Genomic DNA, 19,018 nt, shown 5'->3' on the forward strand with positions numbered 1-19,018 from the left:
TTTTATGGATCGACCTCGGACTCACCGAGATATAGTATAATTAGGTACTATTATACTTGGAAGTAAATTAAATACTTTTAAGCCGTGTCAATCATCTATTCATTTAATAAATTATGGACATAAAACAATTATAGTATTTTTTAAAATTAATATTTCAATGAATTTAAAAAACCTACGCTAATAAAATACATTACAAGATTCAATTTCAAGTTATTTGTAAAATCATAAAATTTTAACTTCACTTTTCATAAAAAAATTTACTTTAATATACTTTGGCTGCGTGCTAGCCCATTAGTGAAGTGTACTTATTGCTGCTTTTTCACGTGTCATTTTTAACTCATCACTAATTGGACTGCACTTTTAAAATTTAGGTACCTAAAATTCTTAGTCTAATCCAGCTTATATGTGTGCCATGTTGTGCCACATGTTCTTTCAAAAAGTGATGATACAACCACAAACTCTTATATAAACTTATCTTGTACAAACTGATTTGACATTAATTAATTAGTTGAATGAAAATATAAAATAATAAAAATAGATCATGTAGGTTAAGAAATATTTAATTTAACAAATTTTATTATGGCACATCAATTTGTATAAAATAAATTTATATAAGAGTTTGTGCCTATATTATTACTCTCTTTCAAAACGTGCTCCTACTATGTCATGTTGTACGAACACGTCCGTTGAGCATATGTACTTCAATCATTCAAATTTCGATAGGAATTAACTATTAAGGGACCCATTCGATAAACAAGAAGAATATTTTTTATTAATGCGAAATGGAAACACAAAAGGGAGCCCAATGTCATTACCTCAGTGCTTTGCTCCCTGGGTGAAATTAGAATTTCAGAAAAGATTGTCGATGCCTGTGTAATATAATATAATTAGAACGAAAGGAATATCGCGGGGTGGTGGTGCCCAGAGGACCAGTCATTCATGTTTCCAATACGATCGGGATATCAGAAGAAGAAGATAAACAAGACGTCGATTTGAGCTTCCTTTTCACTGATTCACTAGGGCTTTTATTCGCAGGTACATCCTATTACTCCTCACAGGAGATCATTTGCTGAAATTTGATTTTTTCTTTTTTTTATCCATCAATTTCTTATAAGTAAGTTAGTAATGAAATTTGAGCTGAGACTGATGAATTTATATCTGTAATATGCAAAATTTATCTCAGCGAATAAAGCCGAGCTCTCCATATTAAAGACTTTTCGTTTTAACGTTTCCAATTTGATGGTTGTGAACCCTTATCAATACGCATTTTTCATAGATTTGATGAGATATTTGAATCTGCAATTATATGTCTTTCTTGTTGAAGCAGGGTTGAACCTGATATGAGATGAGTGCAGGTCTTTAGTTTTAGCTAAGCTTATTTTGCCAAATTGTGCTTCACTCATGCATCTGGATCTCTTTAGATTTGAGCTTCAAGTTGGATTTGAACTTCAAGAATATGAATAACTCATTGCAATTGTCATTTGCAATTAGTAATTTTCTGAATCCATCTTTTGTACGCCCATTCGCCCATCTAGTAAAATTTATTACATCTTTTTTTTTAAAACATAACCAATTATGATTGTGATGATAATGAGAGAGAAATTTTAGAATGTGGCTTGATTTCTTAGATGGTCCGTTCATATCTTGCATTTTCTTTTGAATTGAGGATGTCGACTTGTTTTTACAAAGTTAATGACAAATAATTTTTTTAAGAAGATGGTTTTGATTGTTGTTTTGATTCAGGAATTAGTCAAGATGACACCGGTTTGTCCTTTTGCCAAAGCACGTCCAGATGATGCCTCTCCTAGAAAACCTGGTGAAAACTCGAATAAATACCCGGCAGAGTGTCCTTTTTCCAAAGCACGTCCAGATGATGCTGCTTCAAGAAAAGCAGTTGAAAACTCAGCTAAACCCCAGGCAGAGCATGATGGTGACAAAGCAAAGAGTGATTCTATAGACTCTGCCAGCATTCCTCCAAAATGTCCGTTTGGCTATGATGCTCAATCGTTTAAGATTGGTCCCCTGAGTTGCATGATTTGCCAAGCACTTCTCTTTGAATGTAGCAAATGCACGCCTTGTTCACATGTATATTGCAAGTAAGCAAATAAGGATACACTTGTTTTATTTTCTCTATCTCCCGTTTATCCTGAAATGTTGATTGGTTTTTCTTTTCATTTTACTTCTGTGGGATATGTTCATTTATTTTGTTAAATTGAAATCAGAGCATGTATTTCACGCTTCAAAGACTGCCCATTGTGTGGGGCTGACATTGAGAAGATTGAAGCAGATACAACTCTTCAGGATGTTGTCGATCGCTTCATTGAAGGTCATGCTAGAATCAAGCGATCTCACACTAATTCTGACAAAGAGGAAGATGCAGCAGGTGAAAATAAAAAAGTGATATATGAGGATGTTTCTATGGAGAGAGGTGCTTTCTTGGTTCAACAAGCTATGAGGGTGAGTTCAGCTAGTTTCTTTGCCATTGTTTATGGTCTAAGAATTTGTGAGTTGGAAATTATGTGAGTATTGATGTTGTGTTATTTGTCTTAAATTCATAATTATATTATTAGTCTAACACCAACGGAAGTGATCCTTCTCTTCTCGAAACCCCTCCCACAAAAAAAAAAAACTCTCGTGAACCATTCATTGATTGTAATCGAATGATTTTAAAAGTTTCTGAGTTGGAAGTATTAAATGCCACAAAAATTTAAGCTATGTGGTTGTTTGTGTGTGTGTGTGAAGTGGAGTTGCAAGATTATCTTGGAGTCTGTCAATTGCAACTTGCAAGTAGTTCATACTCTCCAATTCACCTGGTGCAATGTGCTCCATAAGCTGGGCTACATCAAACACTAGATCACTCTTTACCTGTCTATGTATGTCATACACTGGAAGCGTTTCTTAAATGCCTTTTCCAAATAGCTTTTGTTTCTCTAGCTGAATTGATTTTTCAAAATTTTAAAACTACCAGATGATGACCCATTAGTTAAGAAGTCATTTTCCTGATTCATTGCATCTGCTTAGCTGATTGCTTTTCATGTGTAGGCTTTCCGTGCTCAGAATGTAGAAAGTGCAAAATCAAGACTCAGTCTCTGTACAGAAGATATCAGAGATCAGATAGAAAGAATGGGCAATACATCAGAGTTGTGTTCACAGCTAGGAGCTGTTCTGGGTATGCTTGGTGACTGCTGGTCTGTCCCCTCTCTCCCATCACTTGCTTTGCATTTTTTTTTTTCTTTTCTTTGGGTTCTCCCTTTTGAACTCATTACAGTTTATTAGTTTAGAACCATTTTCCTTGTTATGCTTTTGCATTATAAATGTTTCTGGTGTTCGAGGGGTACCCATTTTTGCATATGAGAAATTGATTTATGTTGGAATGAGCCTCAGTAACGCTTTAAGGCCAATGATGATGGTGTATTCAAAACTAGATCTAGCTAAGAAATTAATATGATTGTTGTTACCTAGTAGCTCAAAAATTTACCGAGTTATGACAAAATCCTGATTAAACATAAGAGAGACCTCTCATATAACAGCAGAAGAATTCAATCCATACCAATGTCACTCCAGCACAGTATTCTAGAAAAAGGATATGCTTGATGTACTGGGATGGGGATAGTCTTGAAGAATTTCCTTGTTAGACTAAGAGTTTCAAATTTTGAAGGATTGATTGTGGTAGCTAAATTAATGTATCACCATTTTCGCTGATACTTCTCAGAGACTTTAACTAGATCCATCTTCTTGTTTATGTTCCTGCATTTCTTTGAACGCGTTAACCCATGCTCAGACTTCATTTCAGGCTCCCATTAAGACATTAAATTTCTATCATGTGAACCTAGTATTTTCCCCATCATATCGACTTGAAGTGGGTTATCCTATCCAAAATATAATAAACTAGAATAATCAAGAGGGGAAGAGCTGAGATGAACTGATGAGAGCTTTATTTGCAATTTTCCAATATGATGCATGATAAATAAGCTTTGATTGTCATCTTGAACTTAGAAATTGGTGGATCTTGAGTCTATACATCCATTTTTATATTTTTACACTTCTTTTTGAAAAATTATTTCTGTCTTCATTATCATGTCCAAAATATGAGATTCTTACTTGTGGTATTGTTTATGTAAAACCTAATCCCTTACTTTTTTATGCAGTCGAGCTATGGGAGATGCTGATGCTGCAGTGGCTTATTTCGCAGATAGTGTTGAATTCCTCATGAAATTACCGATGGATGATCTGGAGGTTATAGCATGACAGCCGTTTCTACTTAATTTTGGCACTTTATGCATGGTTTTCACCTAATTATTTTTTACTTTTTTCTCTACAGATAATTCATACACTTTCTGTTTCACTAAACAAAATTGGAGATCTGAAATATTATGGTGGAGACCTGCAAGCTGCAAGATCTTACTATGTCCGTTCTCTAAATGTCCGACGTGATGCCGTCAAACGTCATTCAAATGTTCCATCACAGGTAATCCATCTTCTCTCAGGACATTTTTTATTTTCTTTTATGTTTCTTTCTACTTCAACATTCTGCACTTCTGATGTCGTTTCCTCGTACCATCATATTATTGCTAAATTTTAGTCTTTTAGTTCGTTCTATCAGTAATCTGTTCATCCTTTTTTTCATTAGTCAATGAGAGACATATTTTCAATATCAATGTACTTATTTGTTCTTCGTATTCTCCTTTTTCTTCCTTTTTATTGACTGTCATACATTTTTTTTCTAGTCTATTAGGACTCTTTCCTTTCTGTCATTTTTCTTTTTGTATTCTACAACAAACTATATGATGCATATTGGGGGGTGGAATCAAGAATTGATATTATTCAGGATTTTACAAATTTAAGATTAATATTGATTTAAAGTCAAGGCTTTCTTAGGTGTTTAAGTCAAAAGAGGTGCTATATATTCTTTATCTGCCCAATGTTGCATATGTAATGAAAAGAAAGGGTAGTCCGTATCCCGTTTATTTTTGGATTTTAATAGCGTATATAGTTATGCTTAGCAGAGGATGTTTTGGTTTTGCCTCAATCAAATCATCCTACTCCTAGCATAGATTCATGAAGTTTTAGGGGGAAAGATATGATTGGTAAAGTTTTGTGGATATGAGTGAAGTCATTTCTATGGTCAATTTGAGTGAAAGCAAGAGTAAACATTTAAAGAGCAGTATGACAAATTCCAAATATATTAAAGGAAAATATTGTATTTTACTTCTTAATGGGCTTTGGGTTCAACTGTTTTGGAGGGATTTCTCGCTGCTTGCATTTTAGGGATCAGATGAGTGTTTCTGTAGGATTTTCCTTCTTTCCTTGTTATGTTGTAGGATTTTCTTCTTTTGTTGGTTATAATTATGTTAGCATTGGGCGGCTACTGGTTCCAATATATATTTTTGTTATTAAAATGGTAATGGTGAGATGAGGTAACACCTGAAAAAAAAAAAAAAATTGGATTGCTGGGAATACAGAGATTTTATATTTGGTTCAGCAAACTTTTATGGGAAAATAAAAAATTTTGTTGCCGGACAAACCTTTTCTGCATTGATGTTGCTTTTCACGTGTTGTGTAAAATCTCATTGATTTGGGATTTTCTTCATCTCTCTTGACCAAAACAGAGAATGATAAATTAATGGGTTTCTCTTGTTCCTTGTAAATTGAAATGTCTTTCTGTAGATGTTTGTTTTGTTCATATCAGAGTTTCACCTTTAAAATACATGGCAATGTTGAAAAATTGATATGATGTTAGATAAATTCCAGTTGGAGAAAAAAAGTGTTGAGCTACTGAGTTTTAACTTGTTTCTGTGATTTTAGGTTTTGGATGTAGCTGTTTCTCTTGCAAAAGTTGCGGATGTAGATAGGAGTATTGGTAATGAGGATGTGGCAGTTGATGGATTTCAGGAAGCCATTAAGCAGCTAGAATCTTTAACATTGAAACCTGAAGAAGCTGGTTTGGAGCAACGGGTTAGATTCCTATTCCAACTTCTTGTTGTAAGTAGTTTAGATTATGAAAATCTTGATCCGACACTTTTTTGACATACAGCGCCTTTCAGTGCTGGAATTCCTCAACAACCAACTTTCAGAAAAATCACCTGAATCAACTCCCAAAGTTTAGGTCTGCTTGAAAAATGCAAAACTATCTGGTGAAATAAAATAGCCTACTGTATATGTATATACGCAAGTAATAAAGCTCAGGCTAGCCAAGTCAGTCTCTACATCAAGCGCTTTCGAGAATAGCAAAAACTTGATCCTGTCCAGAAGTGCAAGCGATGGCTGCAGCTGGAGTCACACCACAGCTTCTTGCCTGGTGCGACTATAATTTGGAAGAGCAAACAAGTATGTAGCTGCGGATCAACATATTTCCTTGTTCTTTCAAGTAATGGCGTGTAACTTTTTGTTTTCTGTGAATAAACATCATGCCACTGGGATTTTTGTATAATGTTGTAATAGGCACAAAACTTATTAAAATTTCATTATGCAGTTCTATGGAGCAACTTAAATTAGGACGATGTATTGTCATGTTATGAATTGGAAAAGAATAAGCTGTCTTCTATTGGCGATGAATAAATATTATCAATACGTACTACATAGTCCTCATTTCAATACCGCATGATTCATAAATTGAATTTTGGGTTGCTAGAGTCCCCATAGGATTATTTCAGTTTGTTTATTATATTTAGAATAGCCTCTAGGAAAGAATCAATGAGAACCAATTACTGCATCTTTGATGCACTTTCTATTATTATTGGCACATCTTAGGTTTGTTTACTAATTGACTAATTGTAAAAACCCCAAAAGTTCAGGCATAAAGAATTGCTTGATTACATTTATGTTTTTTTCTTAAATAAAATTTTCTTAAAGGTCTTCTAAATGTCAAATTCATCTAGCTTACTAGCCTGTAGCAAGAGGAATAGAAAATGTGTCATTGAAGTTGGTTATGGAAAAGCAATACTCAGCTTAACAAAAAGCAAGCCCTAAAAAAAGCGCCAAGGATAAAGATTTGCACGAAACTAGAAGTAAAGGAGGATTAAATAATGTGAAGGGGAAAGAATAATTAAAGCAAACAAGGAAATGAAATTTGCACATGCCTATTCACCTTGCTCTTTTGCTGAAAGATAAAGAGAATTGCTTGCATCTCAAGTCAATTATTCAGTTTGTTCCTACTCGAAATAAACTGGAGAGTATCATTTTCCTATTTTATTTATTTTATTTTCCTAAGAATTATAATGTTTGATAATCCCAAATGCCCATCCCATAAAACCGCGATTTTCTCTTATTAATCTTAACTATTTGCTAACATTAATATATTTGCTAAGATTAATGTCAACGACGATCAAACAAGATTTATTAGATGAATATACAAGTGATGTAATACAAGTCGTTTGTATTATGAAGATATTTCATCATTAGGAGGAATCAAGAACATGAAGGGTGGTAATAAAGATATATTCTGTCAACTTTTAAACACAAAAAAAAAAAAAAGGAGAGTAAAGAGAAAGGAGCATACGTGAACTGGTTTTTCGAGTTGGTCAAATAAAACAGAGTTTAAATGATTGTCCTTTTTACGCACGATAACAATAAGAAAATTGAAAAATGTGAACAAATTATGTTAATTTTTTATCAATTAAACCAGCTAGGATTATGCATCAAATGTTAATTTACATAATTAGATGCTAAATTTACACAGCTGAAAAGAATCAATGGGTGTTTGAGATGGCGATTATCATATAGTAATATTAATTAACTGAAAGCCATTCCAATCATGCATTGGGATTTGCATTATATTATCTTTTCTTCAAACTAAAGTGATTATCAAGTATAGATATTAAAATTTTGGGCTTGTTCACTTTCTGCTTTTCTGCTCGGTTTGATGATTGTGATGAAACCGACAGCACAAAAGCATCAAATCAAAAATGGCCTACCAAAGGCGAACCGCCACCCCAAACCTATTAAGAAGATAAAGTGCTGTTTGCAATATTGGCCATAAATTATTTTTATTTTAAAAATTAATTAATAAAATAATAAAACCCATTAAATATTATCTTAAATTTCTTGTAAAATTCATCACGTCTATTTTTTTGAGAAGGCTTTCACTTAATCTCTGAACCTAAAAGTCTTATCTTTAATCAATATCGACCCTCAAGGAAAGTGAATAAAATGTTTTACACAATATTCAAATTGCAAGTAAACAAAGATAGTTTTATTCCAAAACTTTTATCTAAATTTTTATAAAATAACTGCACCAAAAAAATTGTTGATAGTGTAGTAATACTCAAGAAAGTGAAAAAGCTCTCACACTTCTTTAAATTGATGAGTGATGACTGCTTATATAAGATTAGCAAGTTCTTACATATGTCTACAAGCATGTACAATCAGCACTTCCAAAATTCCATGGCTTGCTTATTGCTATTTCCTTTTCTCTCCCTCCATTGCCTTGTTGTCATTGCTTCTTCTTCTTCTTCTTCTTCATCATCATCATCAAATCAAATTCCCAAGGTGCTTATTATTTTTTTTCCCTTCATTGGTTTTGTTTTCCAAGACCAAAAGAATAAAACTATTAATTATATTCATTATTCTTTTAATGTAATTTGTTTTTCTTGGCTTGGCAGCCTTATGTTGTTTATATGGGAAGTTCATCTAATGTTGGAGTTGCAGAATTGGCTCATTTACAACTTTTATCTTCCATTATTCCAAGGTTAGTAATTACTTCTTGTTATCATCAATGTTCGTTATTAAATAATCATCAACTTAGCATTTTTTTTTCTAATGGGGTTTAGTTAATTTTTGCAGTGAAGAGAGTGACAGAATATCTCTAATCCACCATTATAAACATTCTTTCAAAGGATTCTCTGCCATGCTCACTGAGAAAGAAGCTTCTGTACTCTCTGGTAAGTAATTCCTATTACTTTACAGTAGCAAGAAGTTAATATGAAGAATATATTATTCTTTAGATTAAAAAAATTCCAAGTTTTGATGGCTTACTTCAAACGTACTCTTAGTATAATTATTTAATAGGGATGTTCACCATTCTCGTAGGAATTAGCTTTGAATAACTATTGGAATTGATAAATGGAAAAGCAATTTGAGATATGCTATAAATTTTAGCTCATAACTTATATTATATGTAACTTACAGCAAGTAGTTACCCATGAACTCCCACTTGTTGCACATGCTACCATTTTTTGATTTTGGGTCTAAAATGATTTAATGGGGTTGTAGATTCATGTTTTGGTAAATTAATGATATTCTATGTGAAATAATTGTGTGGTTAATAGAATCAGCAAATTATCTCATGTTATTTTATTCAACCCGGGCTAAACTAAATTAATATTTCGATAAATATTATTCATTGCGATTAATATGATTTTTTTAAGGGACTAAGATGAACTTTAACAATTTTATTGAGACGAGCTTTAATAATTTTGCTAAGGTCATAAAAAATTGTGTTAAAGAACCAATAATATATAACATTAATTATTTTATTATGGTAGCATTTATTTAAAATTACCGGGTCTCAAGGATATTTTTCAAGATCTTCTAGTCTGGACTCCCTCTCTTTACTTCGCCTCTTAATAGAATCATGTCACGTGTCCATTTGTGCTCCATAAGATAGATGAGCTATTTATTAGATTATTTATGAATATATATTAACACATACGATAATATGAATATATTATAACATGAATCAATTCATGGTTTGATACATCAGATGGTAAAATGATTTGATCTTATTTAATATTTATTACAAAAGTATATGGCATAACTGGAAAAAAATATTTTTCCAAACATTGTTCTTGATTGATTTGAAGTAATTTGTTAAATGGATTGATTTGTGATTTGCTGAGCAGGGCATGAGAAGATAGTATCAGTGTTCCCAGATCCAATTCTTAAACTTCACACAACACGTTCTTGGGATTTCTTAGAAGCAGAAGCAGAAGCAAAAGCACCCACAAGCACTTGGTCCAGCCATAAATATCATAATATATCAAGTGATGTCATTATTGGCATTATAGACACAGGTATATTAATTTTAAGGAAAAAAATTGTACTTTATAATTATCTCTCACTTAAATTTTTATTTTATTTTGGTCCTTGAAGGCAGAACATTACATTTAAAGAATTTAAAAAAAAAATTAAAAATAAAAATCATAGAATTAGATGGTATTTATTTGGTGGATCCCAAAGTTATTGAGCAATAGATACCTAACTTAACGGTTCCATCTATGGAATATGTAAAAGAGACACAAGACAAAATTAAATCACATGAATTGTAGTCCCCCAAGAGAAACGCCATGTGCATTAGATATATATAGAGTGATCCCCATATATCATATATCGTCAATATCTTGTCTGTTTATAATTTGTGGATCTTGTTAGCTATCAACAAGTTCTTTTATATTTATTTATCCATTTGTAAAATTCAGCAAAACTTCATTCTACATCACATTAAGGGAATGCTTTTATGCTCCCTAGAAATAATTGTATATATTTACTAGTATTATGTTGGCATCGCCCCTATTTAACGTAAATTTTTGAGTCATGCTCAGCAAATTTCGAGATTTCTGGTTGAATATATATGGCCTAAAACGTGAAAAATTATGTCTTTAATTTTCAAGAATTTCAGTTAATTATTTTTTTAATCTTTTTCCGTAAATAAAAATTCATAGGTAAATTAATTTAGTATGATTTGATGTGGAACATGGATTCTTTGTTTTGGTAAATTACAGGGATATGGCCTGAGTCTCCAAGTTTCAAGGACCGGGGAATGAGTGAAATACCTTCTAAGTGGAAAGGAGTTTGCATGGATTCACATGACTTCAAGAAATCCAACTGTAATAGGTGAACCATTTTTCCCACTAAGAATTTAATAGTTTTCTCATAATGTTAAGTTTTCAAAATGATTAATAAAATGAAGAATAAAGTCAAAATTTACTAAAATTCTTATAATATTACTGATCATTATCTAGCGCCGACATTTGTACACAAACTTGTAGATATTGAGCAAAACTATTGATGGCAAAACAATTAGAGCCGCAGCCAGCCTGGACTTGAAGGCCTTTTGACTCTTAAAGTTGAGTACTTAAATTATAAAATTATAATGTTTAATTATTGAGTAGGCCTTTGGACTCTTAAAATTCTTCATAAAGTCCCCTTTTAAATGAAATTTACTTAAATAATTAAAGACAAATCAATTTATTTTTATTTTGAATAAAAATTGAATTAAACACTTAAGCAGGTTATTCTTTTAACAAACTTTTGACACTCACACCATTGTATAATTTATATTTATATTTGAAATTTTAATAGATTTTTTAGAAAATTACAAGAATTTAATATTTTGGAAATAGAAACTATGTGATAAAAAAAATTTTAACGTTTTGTGATTTTTATGATTTTATAAATAAAAAAATTGAAAGATACCTTTTTTAGGGGTGAAATTTTGGTGGGAAGATGATTAAATTTAATAGTGGGCGAGGCTATTAATTCATCTCACACCCTTTTCGAAAAAATAAATTTATTATTAAAATTTAGAGTTTCAAAATCTTGAAATTATCATTTACTAATTTCTTTCTCTCTCTACCTCATGATTGCATAGTCTCTTTATATTGTCACATTTTGTAAACTAAACTCTCAATTTTATTTTCTTTCGGATTCTTTTTTTGTATTTCTTAATAAATCATAATCTTTATTTCATGTTTTCTATGTGCAAGATTTTTTTTTTGACATTTATTAAGTTTTGTGGTTGGTAAAAATTAATTTCTTGACATTCATAAAAACAAATGTAGTGATTTTCATTTTTGACTGATGGATTTTGATCCTTAGTTTATAATAGCCTATAACGAAATTAATTATTTGTATTGTGCAGTCAAACGAAAATATATGAAGGAATTGATGAGAATTGAGAAATTGAGAATGAAAAGAAAAAAAATTACTTAGTTTATAACTAAGTAATTTTATTAAAAGTTATTTTAATAAAAAAATTTAATTAAAAAAAGAGTATAGAGAAAAAATTAATGGGTTTCACCCTTTTATAAAATAAAGTTCAAAGAAGAGTATTGCAGGGGTGTTAAAAGCTCCACTCCTAAGTGCACCAAGTGCTTTGTCTCAAAAGTGTACTTAGTAATTTTGTATGGGCCATTATGAGGCTTTGTGGACCGAGTTCAACAAAGTACATTGGGCTCCGAAGCCATGTTAATCAATGGCCCTAATTGAGATTTGATTACGATATAACCTTTTGTGTTACTTGCCAAAAAGGACAAAAAGATACGAAAAGAAGTCACTGACAATTCAATCTGACTTCACTTAAAAATTTAAATCTTTCCAACCCTAATTTTATTATGCCAAAATGATATGATATATATATAATATGAATATAATCAAGTTTTCATTTTAGAAACCATAAAAAACCGAGCATCAGAAAACAGCCCCTGGTTAGGCCCAAGCTTAGCTAACGCAAGCTTGGCTTCCCCCCCAAATGCAGTTAGGCGTAGAATTATTACGATTAAAGGCTCATTTGGAGTTGTTTTTGAGTCTTGAGAGATTTAAAAATGATTTTAAAAAATTAAAAATTAATTTTAATATTTGATAAATTTTTTTAGAAACACTTTTGGTAAATTTACCTCATCCTATAGTAAGTTTCTAAAATAAAGAAAGAAATAACTTTTTAAAATTTAATTTGAAAAATTGATATTATACTTAAAATAATTCCGTATATATCCTCCTATGTATTGTACAAATCTAAGATTATCTTTATTCACTTGAAAATAAAATTATTCAATTCAAAGAAATTATTATTATTGTCAATTATATTGAGATAATAAAATAAAAAATAGAGTTAAAATATTAAAATATTTATTTTAATTATAAATTATTTTGTATATATGTTTATAAATGTGTAAACACTTATAACTTCTTTAAAAACTCACATCACTTTTAAAATAAATTTTACTAAAATTTAACTTATTCTTTTCACAGTTGATTATATCTACAGTACAATTAACAACAATTATTTTAAAAACTACAAAATTATCAAACTAATCCTAAATGCCACATAAATTGAAGAAAATGATCAAAATTCTCTTTTGTTCGTTAAAATTAATTATTTTCCTCTCATATTTCATTACCGTTCTCATTCAAATGAATTCTAGCTAGTAACTTTGAACATTTTCCTATCGTTAACTATTTCACTATTTTACAAGTCTAATTTTTGGGATAAAATAATAAAATTTTTAAAAAGAAGTTGAATGTATATAAAATATTTTTAATCAAGCGACAGAAAATGGTTAATTTACTGATACACCATAGTGGTTTTAATCATTTTCCTAAATAAATTGTCACAAGGCTGTTGGCAATTAAAGTAAAATACAATTAAAAGTAAAATTTCCAAATTGCTTAGGATCAAAATCCTCTGATATTATTTGGAAATTTTAGCATTATTAAAATATTTATGGGTATAACAATACAATATTGTGGCTGCAGGAAACTAATAGGAGCAAGATTCTACAGCATTCCTCTAACATCAAACAACCACAACACAACGAGAACAACTCTAGCTGGGTCTCCAAGGGACTCCGTTGGCCACGGAACACACACGGCGTCAACCGCAGCCGGTGCCCACGTGGCCAACGCCAGCTACTTCGGCTTAGCCCGTGGCACAGCCAGGGGGGGCTCTCCATCTTCCAGGATTGCAAGCTACAAAGCCTGCTCCGAAGACGGCTGCTCAGGCTCAGCCATATTACAGGCAATGGATGATGCAATTGCGGATGGAGTTGATATCATCTCAATTTCTATTGGAATGAGCTCCCTGTTTCAGTCTGATTACTTGAATGATCCGATTGCAATCGGCGCTTTTCATGCTGAACAAATGGGAGTGATGGTGATCTGTTCTGCTGGCAATGATGGTCCTGACCCTTCCACTGTTGTTAATACGGCTCCTTGGATTTTTACTGTTGGTGCTTCGAGTATTGATAGAGATTTTCAGTCTACTGTGCTTCTTGGAAACGGGAAAACTATCAAAGTAAGTTTTAATTTCATTCAAGAATATTTTGTTTTTTATGTTTTAAAACTTATGCTTCTGAAAACTAATTTTAGAACCTAATTAAGATCACAACAAAATGTATGCTTAGAAATATATTTATTGATAAATTTTTTGCTTTGTACCTTTTCGTTAGGCTGCTGTTTAGCTTGCCAAGAAAATTCGAGCAAAATGAGTGAAAAAGCGTTTCTCTAACAAAGATTTTCTTGTTAATTATTTTTTTAAAAGGAAAAATGCTAAAGCAACTATAGTGTTGACAGAAATTAGATAAAATTGGCGTTAGTTTATCTTACTTTCAATTGAGTAAACTAGCTAGCACTAGTTTCATTATCTTACTTTTATCGGCGTCCTGTTAAATTGTTCTGTGTTGAGTATTATTAACTTTCAAAAGTTAAACAAACAATCACTTAGATTCCATTTGGTATTTTTTTTTAAATGCTGTTTTTGAATATAGAGATTATTTTATTTTTTTCCCCTTGAAACTGGTATCTATTTCTCTTGCTTTTAAAATGTCATCAAACACATGTTTACTATTCTTAATTTAAAAAAAAAAAAATAGACGAACAATATTAAATAAGTTTTCCAATTTTAAGAAAATTATCTTTTTTAAAATAAAAAATTTTCTCTTACTAATTTATAAAATCTAATTAGAATAATTTTGCTGGTAGGGATCTGCCATTAGTTTATCAAACCTCTCGAGCTCAATGACCTATCCCATTGCATTTGGAAAGGACATTGCTGCTAAATTTACCCCTGTATCCGAAGCAAGGTATTTCATTGTGTGGGCTGTTTTTTCAATAATTAATATACTTTTTTTTCCATATTGACAATTAATTAAGTTGATTAATTTAAATTACTGACATTGATTAATGAATTAATTGAAATGTGCAGGACTTGCCGTCCAGGATCATTAGATCCTAAGAAAGTTGCAGGCAAAATCATTGTTTGTGTTGATGATGACCCAACAGTTCCTAGAAAAATTAAGAAATTAGTTGCGGAAGATGCAGATGCCAAAGGCTTAATTTTGATCGATGAGGATTATGAGAAACATGTGCCTTTTGATTCTGGCATTTTTCCATTTTCAGAAGTTGGCAGCGTTGCAGGATTTCAAATCATTCACTACATCAATTCTACCAAGTAACCCTTGTCATTATTATTAGCTTACTCTATGATGACTAATTATTTAATCATTAAACTACTAGAAGTAATTATAATTATTTAAACAAACCTTATATAATATCTAGTGTTTTAGTTAGGCTCATGATTTCTATATATAATAGCTGCCCACCTGAACAAAATTTCTAGCTTAGTCCTTGAATGCATCAACAACACATACATACATACAAACAAACACACACACACACACATATATATATATATATAATGTCTGGTCAATTTGTCCAACCAGCATGGTATCATAGCAAACACAGAATTGGTTAATGAGTGCATGTGTCTATTTTTAAATTAATGTATTGGATTAACTAAACAGGAATCCGACTGCAACAATTCTCCCAACAGTTGATGTTCCAGGATACAAGCCCGCACCAGTTGTTGCATATTTCTCATCAAGAGGTCCAGGAGAGCTTACAGAAAACATTCTCAAGGTTATAATTATTAATTATTTAATTTACCAAAAACATATAATAAATTAATTGTTTAATGATAAATAATTTTTCTATTGATATCTGCAGCCTGATGTAACAGCTCCTGGAGTTGCCATTTTAGCTGCAATTGTCCCGAAAGCCAATGCAGGGAGTTTTCCGATAGGAAAGAAGCCGGCCGGATATGCAATAACATCGGGAACATCGATGGCTTGCCCACATGTTACTGGAGCTGCTGCATTCATTAGATCAGTGCACCGAAGATGGAGTTCTTCCATTATCAAATCAGCTCTTATGACAACAGGTACACTAATTTTTTAAAAATTCAATAATTAAGTAGATGGCCTCATTTTGCATACATATACTAGCCCTATTGTTGAATTATAATTTTTTATTTCAGATCTGTGCATATTTTTTATCATATACAGTCAATCATGTGTATTGAAAAAATACAGACTTGAACTAGATATATCTGCAGCACTATTTGCTGCAAAGTGAGATTGTTTTAGAATGAGGAGGGCTAGAGGGTGGTAACTAGCTATATTTTTTAGGGAGAATTAACACTGAGGTCTGAACAATTTTCACTTTTACTACTTTAGTCTCTAATTTTTTCTCTTTTTTTTTTTTTTTTCTTTTGGTTAAAAGTACTAAAGAATGTTGAATGTAATTTTTTAACATGCAAAACCTCCCTATCTTTTTATAGACATATCACATAATTTAGATTGATAGCAGCATGGATGTAATGGTAAAAGAAATAAAAGAAATTATATTCTTTCTGCAACTATTTTATCGCCAGGTTTCCCAGTATTCAATAAATTATAAATATCCTAGCTTAGATCCGCTTTTTGAAATGTATATCCTATACCCTAGCTTGTTTAATTGTTAGAAAAATTATTCTTCAATTATTTGCACCTTCTAATGCGGTTGTGTGCTATAAAAATAAACGTATAAAATGGAACTTACAAATATTTTATATATGCAGCAACCGTTTATGATAACACGGGAAAGCCCTTGAAAAACAACGCAGGCAGCACTGCAAGTCCACATGAAACTGGAGTTGGGGAAATCAGCCCACTCAAAGCTTTAAATCCAGGGTTAGTATTCGAAACTACAACGAAAGACTACCTTCGATTCCTTTGTTATTTTGGATATTCAGAGAAAAATATTCGATCAATGTCAAAGTACACAAACTTCAACTGTCCAAGAAACTCCATTGATAATCTCATCTCAAATATTAACTACCCATCAATCTCCATAAGCAAGCTTGATCGCCATAGAGCTGCTGAAACTGTTAAACGAACTGTGACCAATGTCGGATTGCAAAATGTCACATACATTTCCAGGGTGAATGCTCCTTCAGGATTAATAGTCAAGGTACTTCCTCAAAAACTTGTTTTTGCTGAAGGTGTAAAAAGAATGTCTTTTAGCGTTTCCTTCTACGGCAAGGAAGCTGCTGGTGGATACAATTTTGGATCGGTAACGTGGTCAGATAATCGACATTCTGTCCAAATGATGTTTGCTGTGAATGTTCAATAAATATAATATATAATTATGTACACACATGAAAATTTGAGATATATAATTGGGTGAATAATGTTCACATGTATAGACATTGTTTTTTGTTTAATATTCATTTCCTAATTTTATCGTTAGCGTGAATCAAACTAGCTAATGTTTTTTGAATTTGTTGAAATATACTTGAAAAGCAAATCCGTACCCTCAACTCATTCATCTTCATCTACCAATAAGTAGCCAACCAACAGTTGTAGCAACCATCGCCAACAGTTGTAGCAACCTTGACAATTTTTTTTTTTTGGTGACAATTTTGGTAGTTGGATGGTGTTAGAGGCGGTTGTCTCGACTTCGATAGTGATGCATGAATGTTCTGATGGCCAGATGGCGGTTTTCGTATAGGCTCTTCGGTTGAAATTTTTTCGAATGTACGGATTTTATTTTTCAGTGTTTTTATTTTAATGTTCTGAGTTTTCTGTGTTTTTGTTGTTGAATACAATCATCGAAATAAATTTGAGATTATTTTCGTTCCGATTTTAAACTAAATTTTTTTTTTTAAAATACATCAAAAATATCATATCTACCATATAACAAGTAAATGATATTATGACTTGTGTATTTGTTTTGAAAAACTATCATGTAAATGATAGTTATGTTAAATTTAATTATATATGTCATCTATGTATTAATTAGTTGTATTATCTTGATATATTCTAGAATATCTCTAAAGCTACAATGACTGTAATGGCATTGTTACATCCATTATTGAGAATTGCTTTGGGAGATTGCTATTTCCTTTATTAAAATCAATATGCATCACTTTTTTTTTACTATTTTTATGATACTCAATGACCACTTGATATATAATATTACTATATTATCTTTATTTCCAAATACACTTTTTATTAATATTTCTTATAAATTAGATAAATCAAATAATTTGAAATAAAAATAAAAAAATTGTTAAACACTAAAAAAAAGAAAAAAATTGTATTTTGATTTTTTTAATTTATTTTAATCTACTTCTTATTCTTATGTTTTATTTATTCTATTTTTTATTTAGTAAAATAAAATGTATGAAATAAATGATAAATAAAAATATTTTATTCTTAAATGCATATTTTCTTTTCACATTTATTGCAACAAATACATTTTCTTAAATATTTTTTTATAGTAAATGCATATTTTATATTATTAGGAAGAAATATCAAGCAAATAATTTATTTTAATCCACTAGTAGGGAATGATTAGTAGATAGTGATTTCAGTTGGGGAAATCAACAATCTTCCTTCTCCCTTCTCCCTTATTTTGAACTTTTTGAAATCTTTTATCTTAATTTTATGCAATTATTTTATTTTTTATGTTTGGCACTATGTAGAAAATTTTAGTGGCGCTTTAGAAGTCTTTTGCGTATAGACTTGACACCTTCAAAAATAAATTAATAGATTATAGTTATGAGATAAAAAGGTCCCGTTTGTTCGAGATTCTTCCATATATAGTAATATTACCAATTAATTGACGTAGGACGTTATTTTAGAATTTTAGATATTGTTATTTTAGGTATTTTGATATTTTCTATTTTAATTAAAGTTCTTAGTCTTTTATCTTTATTATAGTTATGATTTAGTAGGGAGGGTAAAATCCTCTATGAATTTGGACCTCATGGGGCCCCACCCCAAATAAAGTGAATTTTGAATAATTTTTGGGAAATGGAGTGAAGAATGAGGGAAAAAATAATCTCAAATTCTTAATGGAGTGGGGTTTGATTTTGTACCTTTCACTCCACCACCACCCCAATTCCCATTATATATGAATATTTGTTTATTTTTGTTCAAATTTTTTTTTATCCATTATAAGGGTCCGGCTACGGTGCAACTGT

At 31.1% G+C, this 19,018-nt stretch overlaps 2 protein-coding genes across 2 annotated transcripts; both read left to right on the top strand.

Annotated features, from left to right (window-relative positions):
- The first annotated feature begins 875 nt into the window (after positions 1-875).
- LOC18040963 (protein NCA1) lies at positions 876-6,545 on the top strand. Its single transcript, XM_006432450.2, has 8 exons — positions 876-1,035; positions 1,744-2,096; positions 2,223-2,457; positions 3,043-3,188; positions 4,149-4,236; positions 4,322-4,468; positions 5,806-5,955; positions 6,035-6,545. Exons 2-8 carry the CDS (start codon positions 1,756-1,758, stop codon positions 6,104-6,106), a joined length of 1,179 nt encoding a protein of 392 aa, XP_006432513.1. The 5' UTR covers positions 876-1,035; positions 1,744-1,755; the 3' UTR covers positions 6,107-6,545.
- A 1,727-nt stretch (positions 6,546-8,272) lies between these two features.
- On the top strand, positions 8,273-17,208 carry LOC18040964 (CO(2)-response secreted protease). The gene is made up of 11 exons (XM_006432452.2): positions 8,273-8,487; positions 8,601-8,686; positions 8,782-8,879; positions 9,840-10,010; positions 10,719-10,830; positions 13,471-14,008; positions 14,695-14,795; positions 14,918-15,163; positions 15,516-15,630; positions 15,718-15,931; positions 16,610-17,208. The coding sequence occupies exons 1-11, from the start codon at positions 8,302-8,304 to the stop codon at positions 17,161-17,163; spliced, it is 2,421 nt and encodes an 806-aa protein (XP_006432515.2). The 5' UTR covers positions 8,273-8,301; the 3' UTR covers positions 17,164-17,208.
- Positions 17,209-19,018: the final 1,810 nt, after the last annotated feature.

The sequence above is a fragment of the Citrus clementina genome, unplaced genomic scaffold (genome assembly GCF_000493195.1).
Source record: "Citrus clementina cultivar Clemenules unplaced genomic scaffold, Citrus_clementina_v1.0 scaffold_5, whole genome shotgun sequence".
Taxonomy (NCBI): domain Eukaryota; kingdom Viridiplantae; phylum Streptophyta; class Magnoliopsida; order Sapindales; family Rutaceae; genus Citrus; species Citrus x clementina.

Excerpts from the sequence above, each read along its gene's own strand:
- LOC18040963 (XM_006432450.2), top strand. The coding sequence starts at position 1,756 with ATGACACCGGTTTGTCCTTTTGCCAAAGCACGTCCAGATGATGCCTCT. Across the intron at positions 2,097-2,222 it reads TGTTCACATGTATATTGCAA|AGCATGTATTTCACGCTTCA; the intron begins GTAAGCAAATAA and ends AATTGAAATCAG. Across the intron at positions 3,189-4,148 it reads GGTATGCTTGGTGACTGCTG|TCGAGCTATGGGAGATGCTG; the intron begins GTCTGTCCCCTC and ends TTTTTTATGCAG.
- LOC18040964 (XM_006432452.2), top strand. The coding sequence starts at position 8,302 with ATGAGTGATGACTGCTTATATAAGATTAGCAAGTTCTTACATATGTCT. Across the intron at positions 14,009-14,694 it reads GAAACGGGAAAACTATCAAA|GGATCTGCCATTAGTTTATC; the intron begins GTAAGTTTTAAT and ends TTTTGCTGGTAG. Across the intron at positions 15,164-15,515 it reads CACTACATCAATTCTACCAA|GAATCCGACTGCAACAATTC; the intron begins GTAACCCTTGTC and ends TTAACTAAACAG.